The sequence below is a fragment of the Asterias amurensis genome, chromosome 16 (genome assembly GCF_032118995.1).
Source record: "Asterias amurensis chromosome 16, ASM3211899v1".
Lineage (NCBI taxonomy): Eukaryota > Metazoa > Echinodermata > Asteroidea > Forcipulatida > Asteriidae > Asterias > Asterias amurensis.
In genome coordinates, this window is record NC_092663.1 from 16,209,617 (window position 1) to 16,236,164 (window position 26,548).

The window sequence follows — 26,548 nt, forward strand, 5'->3', positions numbered from 1 at the left end:
GTTGTGATCATTTCTGAATAACCTGTTATGAAAAAACAAGGCTTCTGATTGACAAACCAGAACAAATTGATTGACAAGCTAGGGAGACAACCAAAATTAGGTCACAAAATTAAAGAAAAAGTTTTATCGTTTGGGCTATTAACAGTAAACTTGACACAGTATTATACTGATATTGTATGTAAGTTTAATAAAGTATAATATGTAAGTTTACTGATTATACTTTTTCTTTTAAAATGAAATAGACTGGAAAAAGTTGTCTAAATTTTGTTGAAGGATGAAAATTACGCTGTAGTAACTAATGAAGCCATTCCGAGAATCAGGCAGTTCTTGTGTGATTAATTCCAGGCTTATGGGTGCATGTAGTTTCCGGATCTGATTTCATGACCATTGTGTAAAAGTAATGTAGAACGTAGAACAGTCCCGTGACGCTGACTAGAGCAATCTAGACGAAACATTGAGACCAATTCTAGAACTGACTTCTCGGTAGTGCAGTTAATTATGACCCTCAAAGCTAAAGTAGTAGTCCCAGCCAATTGTTCTATAAACCTTCCGCCCGGGTAGTAGTTAAAAAGCAGGACAACTGAGAAGTCTCCCGAACGTCCGATAAATCTACTCAACCATAGTAGAACAAAGAAAGACAATTCTCTAAGAACAAACTCTACCCAGCAAGTAGATACACACATGCTGACATGGTGTTTCGGCAAACCAATATATTGATACTTCACAATGCAATGCCTCAAATCCTATAACGTAGAACTGTTTTCACAAGGTAACATCTCTTTTATTGTCACCTGTTTCTGTTGTTACATATTCACAATTGATATATTGTCAAACCCTAATGCCCAACCCTGTGAAAATTTCATCAGATTTGGTTCATTGAATATGAAAATAGTAAACGAATTTCTGGGTGAATTGGTTTCACTATTATCTGTTTAGTTCACGGCTTCCTGGGCGCATGACTGACCGATAGGCTGAATGAAAGGTGGCTTTTTTCTCCCCCACACAAACAATATTCATAGAAAATTAAATTCTTAAACCACTTTTTACAAAGGAGGTTTTTCTTGTCAGTCCATGTAGGCCTACACTATTCAGTGTGTGTTGTTGCGCAATGAATAAAATATCAAAAATGCATTTTCCCCATTGTTCAGATTGTGCTAGTCACTGTGGGTATTGTTGGGATGAATTTTTAAAACGAGTGTATTTTCCAAGGGCCAAGTATCATGCATGTAAAATGAATTCATGGAGATAGACAATTTCTTTGGGCTAATCAAAAGCAATGTGCTTTAAAAAAAACATTTTCCCTGCATGTTGAGTTGACTAGCACGTAAATTTCTATAGTTATTATTTTTAAATTTCTATACATGTACACTGTATTACTGGTTAAATTATCTGGCATCCATCTTTCATTATTATACATTGTTATTTGTTTTCTACTGTTTGCTTAATTGTTATTGTCGACATGAAAAATAAATGTCTATTGAATTAAATTAGTCAGATCTTGAATTTGAAAAAAATCAAACTTTTGTGCTCTTTTTTTAGTCATAGTTATTTCAAACTATTATTCATGTAATGGACACGAAAACAAAATGAGTACCCACACATTGTGGCTTTGCACAGTGCATGCATAGATGTATGTATGCTACAATTTGCACCAAGTACAGTAAGATTGTTCCATCTCAGCCAATATAGATGGATTCAGAGGCAAACCATTATTCACTCCCATCAGATGAGGTCACTCCAGAGTCCACTCCCATCAATCTCTGTAAAGCTACACGCACTCCTCAAGGGTTTTTACTAGAAAGAAACGGACAAAATTGCAGTGAGGTTTCTAAAGATTGGCTGGGCATCAATGAGTAATTCTACAGCGAATGGGAATAGCGTCGGCCATTGAAATCTGAGAACTCAATGATTTTACACAGATGTGTATGTTGAAATTTGCATTTTTATTTATTAATTTTTGCTTGAAAGGAATAGAAAATATTGCATTGAGGTTTCAAAAGATTTGTATTCATTAATTTTTTTGCTTGAAAGGAATTTAAGTAAAATTTGCACTGAGAATTGAAAAGATTGTGTTGAGCATCAATGGAAAACCGTTGACCATTAAAATCTGGGAACTCAGAATGATTTTACATTGAATCTTTTATTTTGTTTTATTATACAGTTGTACAGTTTCTGCTGTACATTTGTTGCTGTTTTGGTTTTAAACATAAAGGATAATTAACGCGGGAGATGTAGTTCATATTCCTCACACCTATTTCTCTAGTAATATTAAAATTGACACGATAACCATGACAACTTCAAGGGCACAATGGGTCTTGACAAGATTCATTAGGGTCACACTGTTTCAGCTACTAGCATGACTGGTCAGTCTTTCTGTCATCGGATGATGGTAAAGGCTTGAGCTAGCCATCAATGCTGATAACACACTCTTAGAAATTTAATGCATCGGACTGGACGATTATGTATGATACAGGAACTACGTGTATGTATTGTGGGGGTGGGGTGGGGTGGGGTATGGAGATTGCATGATTGAAGAATCAATCATTAATAACTATCCTGGCTGCACGCTTTTATATTGACCATTGACTGTTGATGGTTAAAGGAACATTACAGAATTGTTTTTTTGCTAACGAAACAATGGCTGGCAGTAAACTGAAAAACCTGTAGAAGTTTGAGATTGATCGGCCATGGGTCACGAGAAAATAGTGAAGTGAAATGACGTGACATCGATTCAAAGAAAAATGAATGAGAAATTAGTTTTATTTTATTTCTCATCAAATATGACATTTCAAACAGAAATATTTCAAGGGATGTTTTCTATTATCATAATCATTAGACCGTGCAAGTTTTATGTAAATCTGTGATCTTAGACAAGTTTTTTCTTACAAATTCTGTAATGTTCCTTAAAACCATTTAGACTGTTATGCTGCTGTCATGCTTGTTATGATTCCTATAGACCAATGCTGCCACAATATTGGTCATGTTCCCTGTATCCAATAACAGTAATGGATGGTAATATTTATTGTACACAAAGGAACCTGACTATTATTTCGTTCCAGCCTCAGTTTGGTTACATTGATTTGAATGAGTGAAAATCAAAGGGCATCGCAGCAAAAGCAAAGGGCACAATGGCAATTGCTGCGGGTGCCGTGGGTTATTTCAAGGCCTGGTCATGCAACAGGAACTCATTAGCATTTTAGTCATATTGTCTCAGTGTACATGTTTGTGCGCCTTTGTATCTCGGAATCGTTCCAGCACTATGGACAACAGTCATATTGTAAATTATCTTATCGTTTGATGCAGGACATGACAGGGTATCGTTAGTTTCTAACACTCTGAAGTGATGGTGGACTGTCAGATGCGGACTGCGAGAAATTATGCAAATTTTTACTGACAGGGCTCTTGGAGTCAAATCGATCAAATGGCAGAAGGACAAATATCAAATTTATTATGAATTGGATTAAGGGTCAAATGAATACTGATGCAGGGATGACTGAGTATTCTAATCATTAACCGCTCCAATTACCAAACATCTGAACAAAATTACCAGATAAAATTAGATTTAAAACACAAAATATAAAATAAGAACAGAAAAATTAAAAAATTAAAAAACAATGATATCATGGTCCTTTTTTAAGACTTCTTTGGCCAAAAATATTTTTCTTTCACTTTACTTTTCTTCATTCTTGTACAAACACCTTGATCAATTCTGTGGTTTGAAATTAAAAAAAAAAGTGATCATGAGAACCTTTGAATTTCTTTTTTTTATCAATTGGGCGAGCGCCGATTTCTGGCTGAGGTCATGGTTTCAAATTCCTCAGTAGTCAATTTTGTTTCCTCTCAACCCTAAGTTATTTTATGATTCTATTGAATTGTAATATTCTCTAGCCTGGTTACCTGGCAACAAAACTTGATAAAATTATAATAGAATACATTTTTTCCTCCAAACTCATCTTAACGAGTTGCTAATGTACGAAATTTCATTTCATCTCACTTAGATCAGTAAACTGTAAATTGACGCAAACAATTTACAGAAATCCGTCGAGGATGAAGTTTCTTCATTGTGACGGCATTAGACGTACATGTAATAGTAGTGTTGTCCAGTATAATAAATGACCTTCTAACGTTGCGAGGCAAAACACCATAGAATCAACACTACATGTAGGTAGATTGTGTAGGCGTTGCTTAATGTGGGCGTCCGTCCGAGTGGATTCATCGTGAGGCTTGCTCGATGATTCTTGTGAGAATCTTTGCAGGGCTATTCTTAACCATATGTTAGGTGGGATGTTCAATACAAAAGGCTTCTGGCGACAGGAAACACGATCGTAGTTTTCCTGTTTTGTACTTGCAGAGACGGAACATCATTTGTGCCTGAATGCTTCATTGTGAAGAAGAGGTTTTGTTACAAATGAAGAACAAACAAGAAGAAATGGTACAAATCTATAAATAATGCTAGAAAAACAAACGATTAGATTTTGTTCAAACAATTTATAATAGAGGAATAGAAAATGCCGACAATGATGAAATTTATTATTATTACTGGTTTATTATTAAAAAACATCTGCTTGTCGCAGCCCAAAGACTGAATTATAATACAGATTTACATTTTTTTATATAAATAATTTAAAAAGAAGAGGAGAATATTTATACACAAGGGACATGAAAATTTCTCAGAAAGCACAGAGTACATGTATGCGGCGCTTCACACATATTGGTGTAAGGGTACCACGCTTTTAATGTAAATGTGTTTTTTTGGAAGTCAAGGGGAATTTTTCAAAGATTTTAGTTTCTGTAAATCCTGTATCAATGCATTGTTTGTTTGTAACTTTATTTATGTCAGCATTTGTAAAGCGCTCCGATTTTTTGTGGGGGCGCCATCAAAATGTCTGTATGATACGTATGTACTTTACAAGATATGACCACTGCGCACTGTACCGGTAATGCAATACGCTTTATTCATAGGTAACGACAGAAAATGTCCACAAGTGGCAACTTTATTAAAGACACTGGACACTATTGGTAATTGTCAAAGACTAGTCTTCTCACTTGGTGTATCTCAACATATGCATAAAATAACAAACCTGTGAAAATTTGAGCTCAATTGGTCGTCGAGGTTGCGAGATAATAATGAAAGAAAAAACACCCTTGTCACACGAAGTTGTGTGTTTTCAGATGCTTGTTTTATACTATCAACCTCTCCCCATTACTCACAGTCAAGAAAGGTTTTATGATAATAATTATTTTTAGTAACTACCAAAAGTGTCCACTGCCTTTAATAACATATTTACATTGATATGCAAGTTGCTATGGCAGCCGATTAAATGGCCATCATTGACATGGTTGAGAGTGTAAAATTATATTAAATATTTCATTGTATTGTTGTACTGGGCACTTAAATTTACTACTAAGCTTATACCATGTTCAGTCCAATTAATTCCCAAATTAAAATATTGTTTTAGAGTACAAGCTTGTTAATGTGGTTGTCTTTTCTATTTTCTTTTCTTCGATGTACATTGTGACACATACCTTGATATTTACATTTAAAGGGAAGGTACACGTTTGGTAATTACTCAAAACAAGAATTAACTTAAAAAATGACTTGTTAACGAGCATTGGAGAGCTGTTGGTAGTATAAGACATTGTGAGAAACAATGGCTCCGTCTGAAGTAGCATAGATTTTGAGAAAGAGGTAATTTCTCACTAAAATAAATAAAAGACTTCTATTCTACATGTAGTCTTTTATTTCTATCTAAAAGCACACAAATTCGTCCACAAGGATGTTTTTTCAGTCATCATTTTCTCGCAACTTCGATGACCAATTGAGCTCAAATTTTCACAGGCTTGTTATACATGTATGTTGGGATACACCAAGTGAGAAGACTGGTCTTTGACAATTAATAAACGTGTTGACTGCCTTGAAACAGACTTTGAACGTTTGAAATACCTACATACAACATTGTTCGTCATTGGATTTGGAAAGTTTTTTTTCCCAACCCTCCATTATAATGCTAACAGATCTTGACATTTCTGCTACACATTGATTAATTTTGACCTGCTAAATTCTACTCTGTATGACGATGAAGATTTACATGTGTGTAACACAAGTGAATGATAGGCCAACAACATTAGTTTGGTCGTGAAATATTTAAATCTTTCCAGTAATGCTGTAAATTGAAAATGAGTACTTTACTATACCATTACCTGTCACTTCTTGTAAAATCATGAGACTTTTTTTGTCCCTTTCTGAGGAATAGTAAGTACAAATTTGTACTATTAAAAGAGAAGGCTACTCAAAAGGGCATGAAGGCAATGACCAGGGGCATGATGGCATTTTCTTCAGTGTTACTTCCAAGAAGTGAATGCCAGGAATACATTTTTTACATGTGTCACCCCAGGACTTAATTGAAAATTTCCTTTCTTCTGTTGTCAAACCTGAGCAGTAATTCAGTGAATTATATAAGCCTGTGTACATATTTTTTTGTACACTACATTTATACTATTTTTAGTAGTACATGGGTACAGGATGTACAATGAAGCTGTCGACTCTCCCTGATTCTGCAGAAAGTTCCCTAAAAAACAAAAAACAATCTTTCTACGTTCTGATGATTGATATTGACCAAATCTCCCTGTTAATGGAACTTGTTTCCCTATTAAATTTATGGTGAATGTAATAATAAAGATCTCCCTGATACAGACACATGTATTATGACATCTCAAGCCCAACCCTCCCTGATTCTGCAGAAAGTTCCCTGAAAAAAAAAAACACCCTAATTTGTCCACGTTCTGATCAACTCTCTGTTAAATGGAATTTGTCCTGATTGTTGTAGGTCATTTTGAAGCTGTCAATTCTCCCTGATTCTGCAGAAAGTTCCCTGAACCCCCCCCCCATCTTTTCATGTTCTGATCAACTCCCTGTTAATGAAATTTGTTCCCCCATAATTTTAAACATAATTCTAAGTATCTCCTTGATTGTTGTATGTACAACATCTCCCTGATTGCAAGATGCAAATGTTGGCAGCCTTTGCCGTCACCATTCCTGTACTCTGTAAACGAAGGAAACCACTGCCTTAACGATGTAAATAGAAGCACTGATTATAAATGGCCAGTAGGTGGTATAGATGACATTGAGACTCAACGCAGACTAATTGAAGGCATGACCATTTGATTCTAGACTAATTGAGAAACGTCGCAATTTATTAGCATTTATCTCGTACACGTATGAGGGTTCTGGATAGAGAGAGAGAGAGCTGTCCTCGTCTTCATACTCGTTAAGTTAGCGTTGTCAATTGGAAAAGAATTTTGCAGGGCCAAAGGAATCCGTTTTGTGAAACAGAAATATAAAGAGATTGATATTCTGTTCTCTCCATTCTGTGCTCCATATGGTATTCCTCCCTCTCTCCGAATTGTTTCTTCATTGAGCATAATGAGAGAAAGTCAGGACTAGTTATCAAGCCAAATCAGCGACTGTCTAACATTTAGAAGGGCCAAAGGAATCCATTTTGTGATGTAGAAATATGAAGATTTATTGATGCTGTTCCACTCAATTTGTTTGATATGGTACCCCCTCCATTTTTGAATTGCGTCTTCGTGGAGAGAGAGCCATCATTATTCAGGGTTGTCAAACGGAATAGGATTTAGAATGGAAAAAGGAATCCATTTTTGTGAAGCAGAAATATAAAGAGTTATTGATGTGTCGTTCATTCCATTCTTACACATCTTCGTTGTCAAACTAAATAGAAATAGAAGGCCAAAAGGAATCTTTTGTGAGGTGGAAAAATAATAGATTTATTGAAATGCTATTCACTCCATTTGATGTTTGATATGTTCCCCCCGTCCTCTCTCGTTGTGTTTTCATGTTGTGCTTTGATATTAGTGGATATTTCTACATTATACAATAGGAAGATGGTGTGTAGGCTATTGAAGGGGGTGGGGGTTGTCTCCATTAGCAACACAGAATCAATTATGACACAATTTTTTTAAGAGTCCCAGTTCATTTTGAATTGTGTCTAACACATTTTGGTGATGGGCTCTTTTATCAAAATTATTATTTGAATTTCAAAGTCGCTAAAATCGTTGGGGGCATAATGTGTTCATTTGAGATGACTGGATATCATGCAGTAAGTTATTATTCTGTGATCCTTTTTCTCTTTGCAGGATGTCGCTTCAGTCCAGTATGCGACCAAGATGAAGTGTGTGCGGAAGGTTTGTAGGATTTGCCTCTTTTATTTCTCAAAAGACCGAACGTTTAGCTTGAAGGCGAGAAAAAGGGTCAGGCCAAAGGGAAGGGAAGAACTTGGGCCTACTTTTTGGTGAGAATAAGCAGGTATAAAAGGACTGAACGGATGAGCACAAGTAACAAAAATAGTAATAAACCATACTGATAAAGGCAAGCACCTCACATAAATGTCTCGTACCACTTTCAAAAGAATAACTAATAAATTAATGAAAGAGGTATGTTTTAAGCATGGACTTGAAAATAATTTTGTTTGGAGTAGTTTTTATGAAGTTTGTAAAATTTTTCCAACAGTGTCGATGAAGAATGTGAGAACGAGGGATGGCCGTATCTTTTAGTCGAATGGGGAAAGGGCACGGCGGATAAAGGTCACAGGGTCAAACAGAAGAGGGATATATGACAGATATGGAAAAGGGAAAAGGGTTGGGGTTGATAAGAAAGGAAATTTGGCTAAGAGAAGTTGTGGCATACAGGGCTTGAATTTGGTGTCAGTTTCCACTATGCAGCAGGGCTTTTAACTCACAAATTTTTTTGGACCAGAATAGATTTTTCCGAGGCAAAAATCTATGTGAGAAAGAACTGCACAGTTTTACATTTTAAAAGCACTTACTATAGTGACGTATAATACTTTGATACTCTAGAATTGAAAGATTATTGCAAGACTCAACTCAATCCAACATTTGAACATTATTTCTTTCAGTAAAAAGATACAAGACAGTGGAGTAATTTTATTCAAGATTGAAAAAGCAATTGGGCTTGTCCAGTCTTGAGTTAACTGGCCAGGGGCTAAGATCAGTGGACTCGGGCCTGTGGTCCAGCAATGTCCAGTGTTAAATTCAAGTCCTGGCATATCTTATTGATTTAATAATGGAGTATACATGTACAGTAGAATGTGTGTTGTGTAACGCACGTAAAAGAACCCAGTGCACTTATCATGAAGAGAAGAGGTCTGCCCCTGAGTTCCTGGTCTGATTGGCAGCATATTGCGCCACAGCATTTTGTAAAACATTGCATGGTTCTACAGTGTATGTAAAAAGAGTAGGTCTCATAAATCAAATGTAGTCCCACATACATTTCAGGAAAATACTGAATGTTGAAGTGCCTTGATGGTCACTGAGTGATGGATGCACGCTATAAAAGAAGCCACTATTATTATTTTTATTATTATTAATGCTTAGAATACTGTCATTTCTTGTTGTAAACAGATAAGTTATTTGGGACATGCACTCAGCGTGTAGCCAACTACTTGCCATCTTACGCTCTGGATCCTACTGGTTTGAAGAGACTCAAAGCTACGGTGCAGTATCTACTGGATCAGGGCTTTGCTTGGGAGGACCAATATGCTCAGGTTGGTATCAAAATCAGGCATTATTTACCAATAAAAAACATATATTGTGGGTAAAAGTATTCTGCATATCGAGTGATTAAAGGAACACGTTGCCTTGGATCGGACGAGTTGGTCTATAAAAAGTGTTTGTAACAGTTTTTTATAAAATGCATACGGTTGGAAAGATGTTTTAAAAGTAGAATACAATGATCCACACAAATTTGCCTCAAAATTGCGTGGTTTTCCTTTTACTGTGCGAACTAACACGGTCGGCCATTTATGGAAGTCAAAAATTTGACTCCCATAAATGGCCGACCGTGTTAGTCGACGAGGTAAAAGGAAAACCTTGCAATTTCGAGGCATGTTTTTGTGGATCTTTGTATTCTACTTTTAAAACATCTTTCTACCCATATGCATTTTATAACAAACGGTTACAAACGCTTTTCCAAGACTAACTCGACCGATCCAAGGCAACGTGTTCCTTTAACAATATCCCCTGATGCTTTGAGGCACCGCACACGTTTGGTAATTTTCAAAGACCATCATCAAGTCGAGCCCCATGTGGAAGCTCAAGACCAGTATTCTCATACTTGGTGTATCCCAACACTTATGTATGCATAATAACAAATCTGTGAAAATTTTGACTTGATTGGTCATTGCAGTTGCAAGAGATTAATGAAAGAAGAAACACCCTTGTTGCACAAATGTGTGTGCTTTAATCTGCCTAAAAAAATATGAAAAGACTTCAGACATGAAGCCTTTTAATATTTGAGTGAGGAGGTACCTCTTTCTCAAAAACTACGTTACTTCAGAGGGAGCCGTTTCCCACAATGTTTTATACTATCAACAGCTCTCCATTACTCGATACCAAGTAAGGTTTTATGCTAACAATTATTTTGAGTAATTACCAATAGTATCCGGTGCCTTTAAACCAGATGCTGTGACCACATTCAACATTTCTGCGAACTTTCAATACATCACATGATAGGCGGTTTTGTTTTCAACAAATTCAACACTACGTATATGAAAAGGTTTGCAGTAACATTATGTAATGACTATCTCTAAATGAGTTGGGGTGGTTCTGAAAAGAGCCGTTGGTTTCAACTTGACGTTTCGATCAGTACGCTCTGATCGTCGTCTGGAGAAAGCTGGAGAAACTCAACACTATTTTTCGAAAATTTGTTAAATATTTTTTCTCACAGTTTTTTTCTATTTTTGCTTTGCACTTAGGCAAGGTAAACACTTGGGCTGTGACGTTGCAATGAAAATGTCTATCGACACTACTTCAGGAAAGAAAAACAAACAGTCGATTAATGGAAAATATCTTGAAAGAAGTAATAATGACAATTGAAGAAATTTTTTAATTCACTGTTCATCAGGAGTTGAAAGAGACTGCAGCTTCATAAGCAAACCAGGCCAAGTTTCAAAAACTTAAAATGTTCCTTAGTACCAAATGACTTTTTGAAAGCATGGAACATAAATCTTCCAAAGAAAAATTATTTTCAGAACGGCTATGGTACAATATTTTGAAGGCATACTATATGTTGGTTATACTGAAAATAAAACAGAAAGGAAAATTACAAGCATGGATTTCAAATATTGCGAAATAATTTTGCAGTTTACGATGGAACAAAATGCTATTACAATGCCAAACAGCTGTTTACCACTGCACCTCCGCGTTTTTCACTCGGCTACCTCTAGATTAACAGAGCTCCATCGCTCCTACGTGATTTGCCTCAGGTTGCCCACGGCAACCTTATTTTCTCCTTCTTTCATGGTAGATTTACGTCATGTAGGCATTACTCCCCGCGGGAGTAGTCTTCATTGGTTTTCTGAGATGATGACGGGATGATTTTCTTTGTGTTATGAAGTCATGGAAGTAACCAACTGCTACTTGGCTGTTATTTATACTCACTTTTGGAATTAATCCGACTGTAGTGGGAAATATTTGCATATATGATGAGTAGAGTTGCATTGTTCTTGTTGTCGTACTGGATCATCGATTAGTTTAGGATTGTTTTTCGGATTTTAATTCTGTGGAAAGTTTTCATTTTGATTGTGCTGAGAGAGTTGGGTTATTCTTTTTGTCAGGATTTGGTAAAATTATGTCAAAATTTGCTGGAAGCTGAAAAAGCTGAAATTTGCTGGTAGCTGAAAAAAAATGCTGGAAGCTGAAAACAAATTTAAAACAGATTGTCCAAAAGACACCCAGACACCCTCTGGCTAACACTATGATTGTTAGGGATTCGGTTCAAACATTATTACTACTCATAAATAAGGAGAAATTATCAAAGTGACTTTAAATTATGCACGCTCATGGTACAAACTACATTATTTAGTGCAGGTCTGTTAAAATTAGTATTTTACAATACATGTACAATACATGCACGAAGATTGAAGAGCAAAGGGCGATTCTTTGTTTTTGAAGGGGCAAGGGCAACAAGGCATTTTCTCCTTGGTAAAGTGCACCTCTATAGGAGATGTTAAACTTCTATTAGAACACTTCAAGGGGCACCTAGACAATGCAGTTATTGACCAGGGGCAATACATGTACGAAGATTGAAGAGCAAGGGCGATACTTTATTTTTGAAGGGGCAAGGGCAACAAGGCATTTTCTCCTTGGTAAAGGGCACCTCTATGAGGAAATTTTAAATTTCTATAGAACACTTCAAGGGGCACCTAGACAATGCAGTTATTGACCAGGGGCAATACATGCACGAAGATTGAAGAACAAGGGCGATTCTTTGTTTTTGAAGGGGCAAGGGCAAGTGAAGGGCACCTCCATGAGGAAATTTTGAATTTCTATTAGAACCCTTCAAGGGGCACCTAGACTTTGAGACAGGGGCAACGTAGGCATTGCCTCCTTTAAGTACATGAAGTATCAGAGACGTAATACACACACTTCTAGTCATGCATGTAATGACATGACAATAATATTATAATACACTATGAACTGCACTTAACATGATGTCTCAACGGTTTATTTATTTATTTACTTATTACAACACCTTTTGAGACCCATTGCATATTACGCCACACTCTCAAAAAGGAGGCAGATCATTGGACAATTAGCTGTTCTCTGTGCGTAAAAAATGTGCGCGTGACCTCATTGTACCTGTAGTGTTTTGAGTTATATGCAAGGGGGAGCTATTGACTTCTTACACAATAGGCTACAGAACGCGCTTCCGAACAATGCACGTAATTTTGGGTGTCAAACTCTCGTTTGTTCATGTTTGTATAGCCAGGACAATAGGCACTTGTGAGTTCGTTGCACCTATGCGCCTTTTTTAATATTTATGCATGAGGTATGTCACAATGCTAACTCAAAACGAGGCGATGGGCGCAGCCACTTCAAGTGATGGCGGACTTGCGCCCATAGCCTCATTTTGGGTAAGAATTATGACGTCATGCATAAATGTTAAGAGAGGCGTATTGCAAGTGGTCTATAGAGGATTCAAAGATCAGCAAAACTCTACGTCAATGTCCGGTTGTTTTCACCAACATTACATGTAGTTTACTATAGGTATACAGAGCTACTGTTTTTGAATATGACAGTATGAGACGCACGTACATGTAACACTTTGTACTTACGCGAAGGTCTACAAAGTGATGTGGTGCATGTCAATTAGCTGCAGCCATACCAGATTCATTCTGTATCAAACAATAATATTTTCGACTGATGAAAACATCAGTTCCAAATTGTAATATCAAGGTAATATTTTGCATAAAGGATCGGCAAATAAAAAAAAACACTGGATGTATTTTGGTAGATTTTTCAGAATTTTTTTGCAGCCATACCAGATTCATTCTGTATCAAACAATAATATTTTCGACTGATGAAAACATCAGTTCCAAATTGTAATATCAAGGTAATATTTTGCATAAAGGATCGGCAAATAAAAAAAAACACTGGATGTATTTTGGTAGATTTTTCAGAATTTTTTTGCAGCCATACTAGAATCTTTCTGTATCAAACAATAATATTTTTTGACTGATGAAAACATCAGTTCCAAATTGTAATATCAAGGTAATATTTTGCATAAAGGATCGGCAAATAAAAAAAAAACACTGGATGTATTTTGGTAGATTTTCCAGAATTTTTTAAAGCTGAATTACACCATTTACTCAGAGGTCACGGAGGCCCTGTTCTTTGTTGCCTCGGTCTTGGCATTGGTGCATAGACTTTAAGAATTTCTAATGGAAGTGCCCTTCGAAAAAATGATACTGGCCTTTCAAAAATGAAATTCAAGACGTTCAGGTTTTTTATGTACCAAACCTGAAATGTAAGCTTGGGCGATATCGATTTATTTTATTCACGATATATCGCCGACAATATATCGCGATATTCGATATAATCGCGATTATTGAAATTTGACATCATCAGTCTTCAAACTCCAAGTGAAAGTTGTAGAAGAGACAGTCATAGCATAAGAGAGGTGTTCTAATGACCTATTCTTCTGGTTTTACTCCAAACCTATGGGGTGCAAGATGTCTAAGCTAGCAAATACATCGCGATATTTAATCGATATTGCGATATATCGCGATTATCGCGATTATCGCGATATATTGCGATATATCGCGATATATCGATATTTCGATTAAAACCAAATCCATCCGATATCGAAATCGTTTCCAAATTAATATCGCGATATTCGATAATATCGTGATATCGCCCAAGCTTACTGAAATGAACTTGACACCCATAGGTGCATGCACTTTTCAGTGACATTCGTATTTTAACATGAACATCAATTTGCGACGCACAATTACTTCTGAGTAAATGACTTGATGTGAAAAAAGTACATTCCAATCAGTTTGTTCCTTCAACTTTAAGTACATTTGGTGTGAAATTGCATCGATTGTTAATGCCCCCAGGATTTTATCAAATTAATGTCCTTTTTCATTGCACTTTAGAAAATGTCACTTTATCTATTTTGGTTATACAATTTTTTATTTTTTGTTAACATTTAAAGTAAAGGATAAAATAAAATTAGCTGTTGCAAAAAACTTACCAACCAAAAGGACCAATGGTATAAATGCAAAATAGTCAATGGCACTTGCCATTAACTATTTATTGCATTTATACCAACGTCTTGAGACGTTGCGACCCTAACAGAGTCAGTTCTTCTTTGAGAAAGACTCTGCTAGGGTCGAAACATCAGGCCATTAACTATTTATTTCATTTAAAGTAAAGCTTGTACTCGCAAGAGTCTGAAAGTACCATCTCTTTTTATAAACAACAAGTACAAACAACATTCAGGCCTTGGATTGACCCACAACAATTGCTGTGGTGCCCTGTGCTTTTGCTGTGGTGCCCTTTTTAAAGGTTCCTGTACAAGTTTACATTTTCCCAATAGAAGTACCCCTTACCAGAGGGAAAATGCCGTGCCCCTTTAAGAACAAAAGGCCTTGAACTTGTGAAGAGTTTTCATCTTGAAAGTTCTAGAGAAGTGTCTTTTTCTGTGTTCTGTGAAAAAGAAAATCATAGGCTTATTACTCTGTGGGATTTGAACCTTCCACCTTTGCCAATCAAGAGCAGATGTCTTACCAACTAGACCACCGAGATTGCCCGATAGCTTGTGGCAGTTCGAATCCTATATTTCAGCGGCGAGTACAGCACAATTTAAGTTTTAATTTGTTTCTTCATTTCCCCACAGGATTCCCTTCAAGATGTTCTCTATCCCTACAAACACAACATCATCCCTCTCAACTCTGACCCCCGACCCCCGGGTCATCCTCAAAAACCCTCCATGACAGACGAGGAGCAGCAAGTATGGTCCAACGTCGACGAACTCGCCCAAGCTTACCAAGCCGTCGTCGGCGAGTACAAACAACGCTACGATGTCTACAATGAACTCATCAACCAGTACGGGCTGGGCGGGGATGAGTTTGACGAGTACGGTGTCGCGATGCGAGAGAAATACTTGGAGCTTATCCAGACTCTGAAGGACGAAGAAAGGGAGAGTCTGCAGAAGTTATACGACCTCTACTATGACAAGTATCTATCATTGCTGAAGATGTATAGCGGGCCGGATGAAGGCATGAAGATTGGAGTGAACAATCTTGAAGATGCGGGAGAAGATAGAGATGACTGGGAAGGAATGTATAAGATGCAACAACTTAAGGAATATCTTCAGGTAAAAAAAACATGGATCTTATGTGATCCCTGGCTACAAGCCATTTAAAGATTGTACGGCTTCTGACTTACCCCCAAATAAAGATACTGACAAAATAGGGAGACCGCCAACATAGGGCTAGATAGCTAAGTTTACAGAGCGCTGGCACGTTAATTCAGAGGTCGTTGATTCAAATCCCGCTTTAGTAAATTTTTCTTTGTTCAACCCCAAATCATGATTATAGCCATTTAGATAATACTGGCAGCCATGTAAAAGCAAACCCCGCTTAAAAAATATACCTCAATGCATCTTGGGAAACTGAGTACAGTTAAACAAAAATCAATCTGTTAAGCTGAATGCCATGCTTTAATTTACATGTACTACATGTATGGCAGGCTGTATAGTTATGCTTTGATTGCTTCGAAATCAGCGCTCCATGATGGTTGCCAGTGTTGCTTGGTCTCTGATTTTACTCAGAATCTTTTGCGCATTTGGAAATGCCTTTGGGCTATTTGTGCTAATTTTTTTCATGGCAAACGCAATTTAGTTTTTATTTTATTTTCAAGCTTCACCATCTGTTAAAATTCATTCATGGAAAACACGGTTCGGTCTTTTAGCAAAAAAATCTAGCGGTGCTACTTTAAGTAGGGCAAGTGTCTGGTGGGTGGCTTCCTTTTGCCTACAGCCAACATTTGCCTGTCGTTGTGATAATTCTAAGCCTGTCCTATTTCTACTGTTTGTATATCGGCCAATATTCCTCTGCAAATATTCTGAAGAACATTTGTGGGAGGGGAGGAAGGGCTTCGAACTCCTCCTTTGTTTGTTTTCGCCTCTGAAGCTCATCAGAGGGAAGTTAATCATCTCGCTGCCAGGCTAGAATAAGAAATCCAGATGACTATTATGATATTGTAATTGTTTGTATTCAGACAGCTGAGACAAGACTGGTTTAGTAATGAATTTGCTAAGCATTCGAACATTTTGCTAAGCAGAATAGTATTGTACATCCTTAGCAGCACTCTAAGCAACAGGGGCCAATTTCATAGAGCTGCTTAAGCAAAAAATTTGCTTAAGCACGAAAATAGCTCGCTTATTTTACACATGTTACTTGCCAAAATTTCCTGCCATATACATTGCTTATGACTACGTATTAGGCTGTTGTTTACTTAGCACTACAATTGAGTGGAGTCTTGGCTGGTAATATGATATTACTAAGCAGAAATTTTTGCTTAAGCAGCTCTATGAAATTGGGCCCAGATGTAGCTGTAGCTGTAGTTGCCCATACAGATACAGCCCAAGTCTGAAGTTCTTTGAAATTGATTACTGGAATACATGCACTATTTAAAAAATTGTTTCTATATCTCCCCTTAAAGAGAAGGTATCCGTTTGGTAACCACTCTTAAATAAATGGCAAAAAAAACTTTTGGTGAAAAGCCTACAGCAGCTTTCGATTGTATAAATCATTTTGAGAAACATTTCACTTAGAAATAGTGTAGTTATGGAAAAAGATATAAGTTTAAATACCCGCAATATGTGAATCTTCAGTAACACTTCTCAGATGTTACCTCCATAACTGCTTCTTATTTTTTGATGATTATCTATAAAAATGCGTCGAAAACCCCCCGAAATTTTCACATGTTCGTTTTATTGTATGTATTTACATTTAGGATTAAAACAATCGAATGGCTCAAAAAACCAAAGGTACCCCTGGCCTTTAACAGGCCTAGAACTTCGCTCTTAAAAGGGCACAGCAGTTTCACTCAGGAAAATGTAAATTTGTGATGGAACTTTGCAAAGGGCACCACAGCAAAAGCACTGGGCACCACCACAAAAGCACTGAGCACTGCGGCAAAAGCACTGGGCACCGCGGCAATGGGTGCTGTGGGTTATTCAAGGCCTGCCTTAAAGACACTGGACACTAGTGGTAATTGTCAAAGACCAGTCTTCTCACTTGGTGTATCTCAACATATGCATCAAATAACAAACCTGTGAAAATTTGAGCTCAATTGGTTGTCGAAGTTGCAAGATAATGAAAACAAAAAAACACCCTTGTCACACGAAGTTGTGTGCTTTTAGTTGCTTGATTTCGATGCTTGATTTTTTAAGCTAAATTTGAGGTCCTGAAATCAAGTGTGTGGAAAATTACTTCTTAAAAACTATGTTACTTCAGACGGAGCCATTTCTTACATTCTTTTATACTATCAACAGCTCTCCATTACTTGATACCAAGTAAGTTTTTGAGTAATCACCAATAGTGTCCAGTGTCTTTAATTATCCTCTTTGTTTGTTTCTTGATAGCTTCTTCACAATGAGAATCAAGATGATCTTGCACCATCAGATGAAGGTTCTGAGGACTTGATGCAGTCAACCTACTCCTACCAGGAGAATTGGAATGATGAGTTCCTTAATGAGATACTTACTGAGGACGCAGTGCCAAAAGAGGAGGACCTGGTTGAGGAGGTACAGGATGAAGGAGCTGAAGAGAAAGGTAGATCTAATAATAATAATTATTATTTACCATAGGTTTTACAGGAAGATCAAAGCGCTGAACAAGAATAGAGAGTTAATTATGGTGAAGTGAATAAGAAGTGTACCTGGAGTTCATTTGTTTATTTCATTTACTGGTTCTGGTTATGAAGCCAAGGACTCTCATGATGGTGAACGTAATCATTAAACTAGCCAAGAACCCAGTGGAGAGAAGACAAAGAAGGAAGTTTCAATTTTAGATCTTGGAGGAAAATCCCAGAAAATTATTCCTGGGAAAACCCATGCAATCAGGTAGGGACTGAAAACCCAATCCCCATAGAGTCCCCTGGTGGGATTTGAACCAGAGTTCCAGAGGGGGAAGGCAAGACAAGATACCACTACGCCAACCTGACCGCCAGAAGTTGAGGAAAGTCTAAGAGAAAGCCTTGCCGACAAAGTGGTTTCGTATGAGGGATTAGGGATCACCAACAGAGGAGTGAAGAGAGGATGGGATAGTCTCAGTCATACAAAGCGAAATAACAAAAATAAGTAAGGTTTGCGGTGACACCATGTAAGAAATCTCTTTTGTGAGTATTGGTTGCTCTAAGAAGTGCCAGTTTTTGCTTTGATCCGTGTGCTCGGTCTGTCTTCAAAATAACTAACATTCTGAAATGTCTTCCTTTTCAGAAGACATCGTGGATGTCATCTTAGACAGCCTTGATGGGAACTACTGGAACACTCTACCAGAGGAAGAGAAAGACAGAGTGATGGATGAGTTCTTCAAGTTGTACTTCAAGGAGGCGGACATCTCGGAGGAAGAGCAAGAAGAAGGAGATGTGAAGGAGAAGAAGGGAGGAGAGGCGGATCAGGAGGAGGCTGCTGAAGCTAAAGGTGAGATTGTTGGAGTCGGAATAAGGATCTTGAGCTTCTTTGGATATAATTTGAGATTTTCAAATAGAAGTGCCCTTTGCAAAAGAAAAACAACCTTGCCAAAAAAAAAAAAAAAAAAAAAAAACTTCCAACACTTTTGTGTTCACCAGACCCCAGCCTTGTGTTGTCAGCAGCAGAGTCCTGACACTTGTGCTCTTCAGCAAGGCACTTAACAATAATTGCTTCATACAAAATTAGGACGGTAGTGCATTCTACTCTACCTGCCAGGCTTTTATAGAGTAGGATACCCATGGCTACATCCTAACAGAGTATGGGGCAACATGCCCCTGGAGACAGTTGATCTTGGGTTGTAGCCCTCGCCTTGAAGTGGCAGTCTAGCCTTGTGAGTTGGGGCAATACCTCATAAAAATAATAATGAAAATTGTTCTTATACATTTTATTATTGAATGGTCAAAGATACAAGCTCTCAACTGAAGCAAATCTTGCCAAGTTCACAAAATTTACAAAGTTCTTCATCAATTTCTCTTCATATTTTGTTCAGACCATTACGTTTCTGTGCTGGAAACACACAACTCAGCTTATTTGTTTCATTACCTGAAAAAAAAATGAAAAAAAGAGAAAAAATAGAGAGATGAACTCTGAAGGAAATAAACAGTGTTTCACCATCACTATCCCTCGAGGCGTCCTTACCCTTACTGCCCTTAAAGGCCGGTTTATAGTCGGTCGCGCGATGGTCGTGCGATGGAAATCTTGCGCGCAATCCTAAGACTGAGGCCTAAAAACCGTGTCTTTTTATGATCGCGCGTCAAGATTTTCGACGCGCGACCATCGCGCGACCGACTATAACTCGGCCTTAACACAGTAACACTCTAGCCTTAATTCTCTTTGCACCGGTATTCTCCATGATCAGTTTTTCCATCGCTGTGCTGTGAAATTGTCATATTTTTTTCACACGCCTTTGTTGCATTTGATTTCATAAATAACTGGAGTATATATAATCATAACTTATGAAGGATGTGAGGTGTGATCAAATGCAACCATGCAGAAACAAAACAACAAGGAGAAATTTCACAGTCCTTGATTTTACAGAAGCCATTTTGGTCAGTATTTCCTGACTGCACAAATAACTGTAGCAGTAATAAATTGTATACGGGATCTGACTACATTTCCCTACTAACCTACATGTACATGTAGGGTGCGTTTTGATGGTCTGTAATCAATAACTTTTTCGGTTGAATTGGCCATTGGTTGAACATTGGCCAATGACCGAAAGAGTTTTTGGTTACGACCACCAAAACACACTCTGTGGTTTAGATTCAATTGCATGGAATTAAGACCACAAAAAACATCTTAGAGGTGTAGCCATGAACTATTATTTTCATCATTCTTTTGCTTTCAACAAATTATTTTAATAATTTGTATTGTAAATGTCTTTTAAAAGTCACAGGTGAAAGAATAAGCTGAATACAGTGTCTAATTACTTAGAAAAAAAAACCCATAAATAAACTGTCACAAAATGTTCACAAGAAAGTTAAATCCATCCATGTTTAGCGAGTGACAGCAGGTAGATTTGTAGCTCTGGCAACAGTATACCCAAATGAACACCAACCCTTATAAATGTTAGAGAAACCATTTATCCATGAATCATTTATTAGGTTTAAATGTTTTTTTGGAGCTACAAAGTTATCCAAACTGTATTACTTCAAAGGAAATGCTCTCAAACTACTTGTATACATGTTTAGAGTTGTAACCAATCGATGACCCTACATTTAAATGTTCCATTAAGGAAGCAAGAAAACAAAATATCAAACAATCTTCCTAACGTTTTATTTTCACTTCATTTTCAGGTAAAGGAGTGGGTGAGCCAGGACAAGAGTTCGTTGAACCCTTGAAGCAGCCCAAGGAATCAGGGGTCAACGTGCCTGTTGACCTCGCCAAGAAGGATGATGGTACGTCAGATAAAATCTCAATCTTTGTTTTCATGTTTTTTTATTCTGATAAACCACTCAGATTATTTTATCAAACAACGGTTTGATATATTCTTGATTATTAGAAATGGGTGACCAGCCAAAATATACTGTGATGTACATAAATGTTGACTGGTTTCTTGCTATTTTCTGCTTATCAAATACAATTTTTTAGCTATATTTTCTGCTTACATGTATAAGTCTAAGCAGTTTGAAATTGGCCTTTGAAAGTTTTGGAATTTATTTGATAAATAACAAGACAATAATGATAGGGGCAAGGAAAAAGTCTGCCAGCAGCCTTTGTGTACATGTTCAGATTGTCAATGGTACATGTAGATGATGAAAGTCCAAATACATTGTAACCCAGACAGTATCCAGACATGCCAGATACACATGTAAATGAAGTTGTTAAAGGAACACGTTGCCTTGGATCGGACGAGTTGGTTTATTAAAAAGCGTTTGTAACCGTTTTTTATAAAATGCATATGGTTGGAAAAATGTTTTAAAAGTAGAATAAAATGATCCACACAAGTTTGCTTCGAAATTGCGTGATTTTCCTTTTACTGTGCGAACTAACACGGTCGGCCATTTATGGGAGTCAAAACTTTGACTCCCATAAATGGCCAACCGTGTTAGTCGACGAGGTAAAAGGAAAACCGTGCAATTTCGAGGCATGTTTGTGTGGATCATTGTATTCTACTTCAACATCTTTCAACATCTTTCTATCCATATGCATTTTATAAAAAACGGTTTCAAACGCTTTTTAAAGACCAACTTGACCAATCCAAGGCAACGTGTTCCTTTAAGAAGTGCATAACGGACCCCCTAACCGATGAAAAATGTTCAGAAACAAAGTGCTTACATTGTGATGTGGGTGGGTCCATTGGGACCAAGTAAGTGCCACGTTGGAAGGTTTTAAAGCATGTAGGATTCTCATTAAAATAGATTGCTCATAAAACTGATGATTTATTGGCTAGCGAGGGCGCTATTGACAGGTTAACTACGTACGTACAATATGTGTGAATATTTAGGGTGAGTAGACTGCATGTTCATGGAGTGTGGCCAATCTTGTGTCTTTTAAGTGTTTGTGTAGCTAAAGGAATCTTCAAACCTATTTTTCGTGGACTCATGAGTTTTAACTAGTGAACATCGGGTACCATGCACTCGGAGGATGCACTGTGTACATGTAAGGATAGGGTTTTCAGTCCCTACCGGATTGGGTGGGTTTTCCCTTGATAAATTATCTTGGGTTTTTCTCCCATATATATGTGAAATTAACACCAAGACTTCATCAGAATTCATCTTGTGTTTGCTGATCACCATTTTGTCTGCTTATCATGCGAGACCCTCCGCCCATGATCCATCGACCCCAGCCTATCAATGCCAATTGGTCCCTAAGGAGCGGTGTTTCTCACCATTACTGATCAGCTATGCCTAGCTGGTACACGTACAACGAGTTTGCACTTTTATATCGTTCCTCATTGATGCTTTTCTGGACCACTGATGATATTATTTGGGCTTATCCATGTACTTCTGGCATTGTCTAGGGTGCGTTTCCTCATTCAGAACCAAGAACTGTTTCGGTTGAACTTGCTGTTGGTTGATCATTTGCCATTGCTTGAAACAGTTATTGGTTACAGCCTCTAAATCGCACCCCTACTAGTTGTTGATCAGCAATACTCTCATTTTGGCCTGCTCGTTGACCTTTCTTCTTGGATGCTGACAAATTTAAATCTTTGAGGAACTTGTCGGTCTTCCTTTCAAGGGTACTCCAGATTTCATACAACGTTGATTTAACTGGTTCCTACAGTATGCCAGTTTGTGTGGACAGAACATTAAGTTATACAGTGATTGATGGTACCAATGCCATAAGTTTGTGTTTGGATGATCGGCGCCACATACGTTCTTTTTCATCAGCGCTCATTTCTGTACACCGTTGAATCTCTACACCGATTTATCCAGTTCTCTTGAGGAGGGAGTACAGTGATAAAACACCATGCTAGACTGGTACTTGTTTCACTGGTTCACATCATGTTGCCAGCTTATCTGGAATAATAGTCATTACTTGACAGTTTTTCTTCTGAACTGATGGATCTGCTGTGGTCATGTACGTATTTACATGTTTGGTAATTACTCAAAACAAATATTAACTTAAAAACTGACTTGGTAACGAGCATTGGAGAGCTGCTGTTAGTTTAAAGCATTGTGGGAAATGACTCCATCTGAAGTACCATAGTTTTTGAGAAAGAGGTAATTTCTCACTGACTTCTGGCTAGAAGTCTTTTATAGCAATTTGAAAGCACACAAATTCGTCCAACAAGGGTGTTTTTCTTTCATCATTTTCTCGCACCTTCAATGACCGATAGAGCCACAATTTTCACAGGCTTGTTATTTTATGCATATGTTGGGATACACCAAGTGAGAACACTGGTCTTTGAGAATTACCAAACGTGTCCTGTGCCTTTAAAAGGCAAGTGTATGTTTATATTCACATGTCCTGAAACCACTCCACTCTAACCCCTGCCTCTCACCACTCATCTTTCTTTGACACGGTGTGCTTGCACTATTCCTTTCTAAATTGGTCTGCACCCAATTTCATAAAGCTGTTTATTATAAAATACTGATTGCCAAGTGTCTTTGCTAAGTACCGAACACAATAGTGCAAACCTCATGCTATTGTGGCTGGTAATCTGGTTACTGCTAAGCAAGACTTTTCTGGGCCCAAATTCATAAAGCCCATAAGCACAAAAACTTGCTTAGCAGCCAATAAGTTGCTTAGCAAATAGAGGTTACCAGCCAGTTACAATTACAATTGCTGCGAATGGTAGTACCGGGTCATTTCTTGCTTAGCCGTATTTCTTGCTTAGCGGAATTTTCTGCTCATGTTAACAGCTTCATGAAATTGGACCCTGGAGATGCCTTCCCACAAATCCATTTAAACGCAGGCAGCTTGTATTAACATACACCTGTAAATCCAGTAAATTGACTTCAGTGTTCCGGAAGAATTGCCCCTGGGTTCCTATTAAAGGAACACGTTGCCTTGGATCGGTCGAGTTGGTCTTTGAAAAGCGTTTGTAACCGTTTTTTATAAAATGCATATTGGTAGAAAGATGTTGTAAAAGTAGAATACAATGATCCACACAAACATGTCTCGAAATTGCGTGGTTTTCCTTTAAACTTGTCAACTAACACGTCGGCCATTTATGGGGGTCAAAATTTTGACTCCCATAAATGGCCGACCATGTTAGTTCGCTTAGTAGAAGGAAAACCACGCAATTTCGAGGCAAACTTGTGTGGACCATTGTATTCTACTTTTAAAACATCTTTCCAACCATTTGCATTTTATAAAAAACGGTTACAAACGCTTTTGTTTTGACCAACTCGTCCGATCCAAGGCAACGTGCTCCTTTAAAAATCAGCTTCCCTTTCAGCTCATTAAAGGGAAGGCAATATCACTCTTTTATAATCACTCTTGAAATGAATGGCAATAAAAACTGTTGGTTAGAAGCCTAGAGCAGCTTTTGGTAATTTACAGCGTTTTGGTGATATGCGCTATATAAGAACCCTCTATTATTATTATTATTTTGAGAAACTAACACTTGTTTCTTTGTTCTGTTTTTGGTTCCTTTTTTTTTTTTCCCTTGTCGTCCAAGTCCTTGTCTGTCTCAGGGAAATGTACAAAAGCATTATGCTTAAACTTTTTCCCTGCATGTTGACTATTATGTTAACTTTTGTAGTTATTATCTTCAAATTCTATACATTGCGTCTGTCCTTCATTATTATACTTGTCGATATTTGTTTTCTAGTATATGCTTAAATTGTTATTGTCGACATGAAAATAAATGTTCATTGAATTGAATTGAATTGTTGGTTATATAAAAAGATACATCGATTTTTATGCCCCAAAAGTTGAATCTGACGAGTGTTACTGTCAGTAACGTTTCTCCGATTAGGGATTATTCTTCCTGGGTGGACATGTTTGCTCTGGTTTTTCGGCGATATGTCAAAAATGTGACCTTGAAAATCAAAATCAAATTTTCACATTTTAGTTTTATTATATACATCTACATTAGGATTAAAACAATCAAATGGTTAAAACAAACAATTCATTTCATTTCAATTCAATTCAACTAATCTTTATTAGTTCCCAAAAAGGGTAATTCGAATGCTCGCATACAGTAAAAACTTTGTCTTTAAGATGGCAATCTAATAAGTGGAGTACTTATCCAAACTTAAAGGCGTGAGAAATGAGAGAATCTCTCTGACTTTGGTTTTCTAAAGATGGAGCTTAGTATTGATTTCTTACTGATTGCACACTTGGAGCATTTTGACATTTGCAAGGAATGAGGCAAAAAGGGCGAGCGTACTCGACCCAGCAGGTGGGATCTTTGGTTTTGTAAGGGCAAGGCTGCTTGTCATTGATCATGTTGATAAAGGGCATCTCTGAGATGGAGATGGAAATATCTACTGGAACATTTCAATGGGCGCCAAAGAAATGAAGAGTGGTACCAAGGCAATGGCAAGGGGCATCAATCAAGGCAATGACCAGGGGCCCAAGACAAAGACATGGGGCACCAATGCAATGACCAGGGGCCCAAGACAAATACCAGGGGCACCGATGCAATGACAGGGGCCCAAGACAAAGACCAGGGGCACCGATGCAATGACAGGGGCCCAAGACAAAGACCAGGGGCACCGATGCAAAGACCAGGGGCATCAAGGCAAAGACCAAGGGCACCAATGCAATGACCAGGGGCATCAAGGCAAAGACCAGGGGCATCAAGGCAAAGACCAGGGGCAACAATGCAATGAATAGAGGCATCAAGGCAACGATCAGGGGCATTGATTGGTTTGATCATCTTTCAGCCTAAACCAAGTCTTAGCTCTCCAGAGTCTTCATGTCCTACTGTGATTGTCCGTCTCTGATTTATTTACAACGTTCCAAGTGTGTCAGAGAGCAGAGCACTGGGTTAATTTTTAACCACAAGCAACCAAAAGAAACAAATTGACATTTTGGACTGTCTGCGAGACTCTACTTTTGCCTACATTGTATGTATAGCTGATAATAATAACGCAGTCTTGTATTGCACGTACCCACCAATAAGGTGCTCAAGGCACTTGATAGAAGAGTGGGGGAGGTCAGTCATTTCATTTGATAGATATTTTTTGTCATTTTGTTTTGGGAAAGGTTGGGAGTGAGGGCTGAGATCAAATTGATTTGTTCAAATCAACATAAATTTATTTCAATCTATTTCATTTCCAGAAATATGCTTTTGAAGAAATATTTTGAACAATCTTCCACTTTTTACAGCAATTTCTCAAACCCTTTTTCCTACCATGAAAATAAAAGAATTTATTTAACATTATCCAAACTTTTCCCACTTGTAAACAACTTTGCTAAGGAATCAGTTTTGGACTCCACATGCTCAGTGTAAGTTATTTTACAGAATGATATTTTGAAGCTTCTTTTGGTGATGGGAGTGAAACATAGACTGCATGTTGGAAATATTCCAGAGTTGGATTTTATTTTAGATTCAATGGACGATTTTGA

General features: G+C 37.5%; 1 protein-coding gene across 1 annotated transcript in view; it reads left to right on the plus strand.

Annotated features, from left to right (window-relative positions):
* Positions 1 to 26,548, plus strand: part of LOC139948757 (receptor-type tyrosine-protein phosphatase N2-like) — a 182,431-nt gene that overhangs the window by 4,955 nt on the left and 150,928 nt on the right. The window contains exons 2-7 of the mRNA XM_071947070.1: positions 8,155 to 8,202; positions 9,439 to 9,581; positions 15,218 to 15,697; positions 17,972 to 18,161; positions 18,827 to 19,030; positions 20,878 to 20,979. Of these exons, the coding sequence (XP_071803171.1) occupies positions 8,155 to 8,202; positions 9,439 to 9,581; positions 15,218 to 15,697; positions 17,972 to 18,161; positions 18,827 to 19,030; positions 20,878 to 20,979 (1,167 nt within the window). The remainder of the gene's footprint in view (positions 1 to 8,154; positions 8,203 to 9,438; positions 9,582 to 15,217; positions 15,698 to 17,971; positions 18,162 to 18,826; positions 19,031 to 20,877; positions 20,980 to 26,548) is intronic.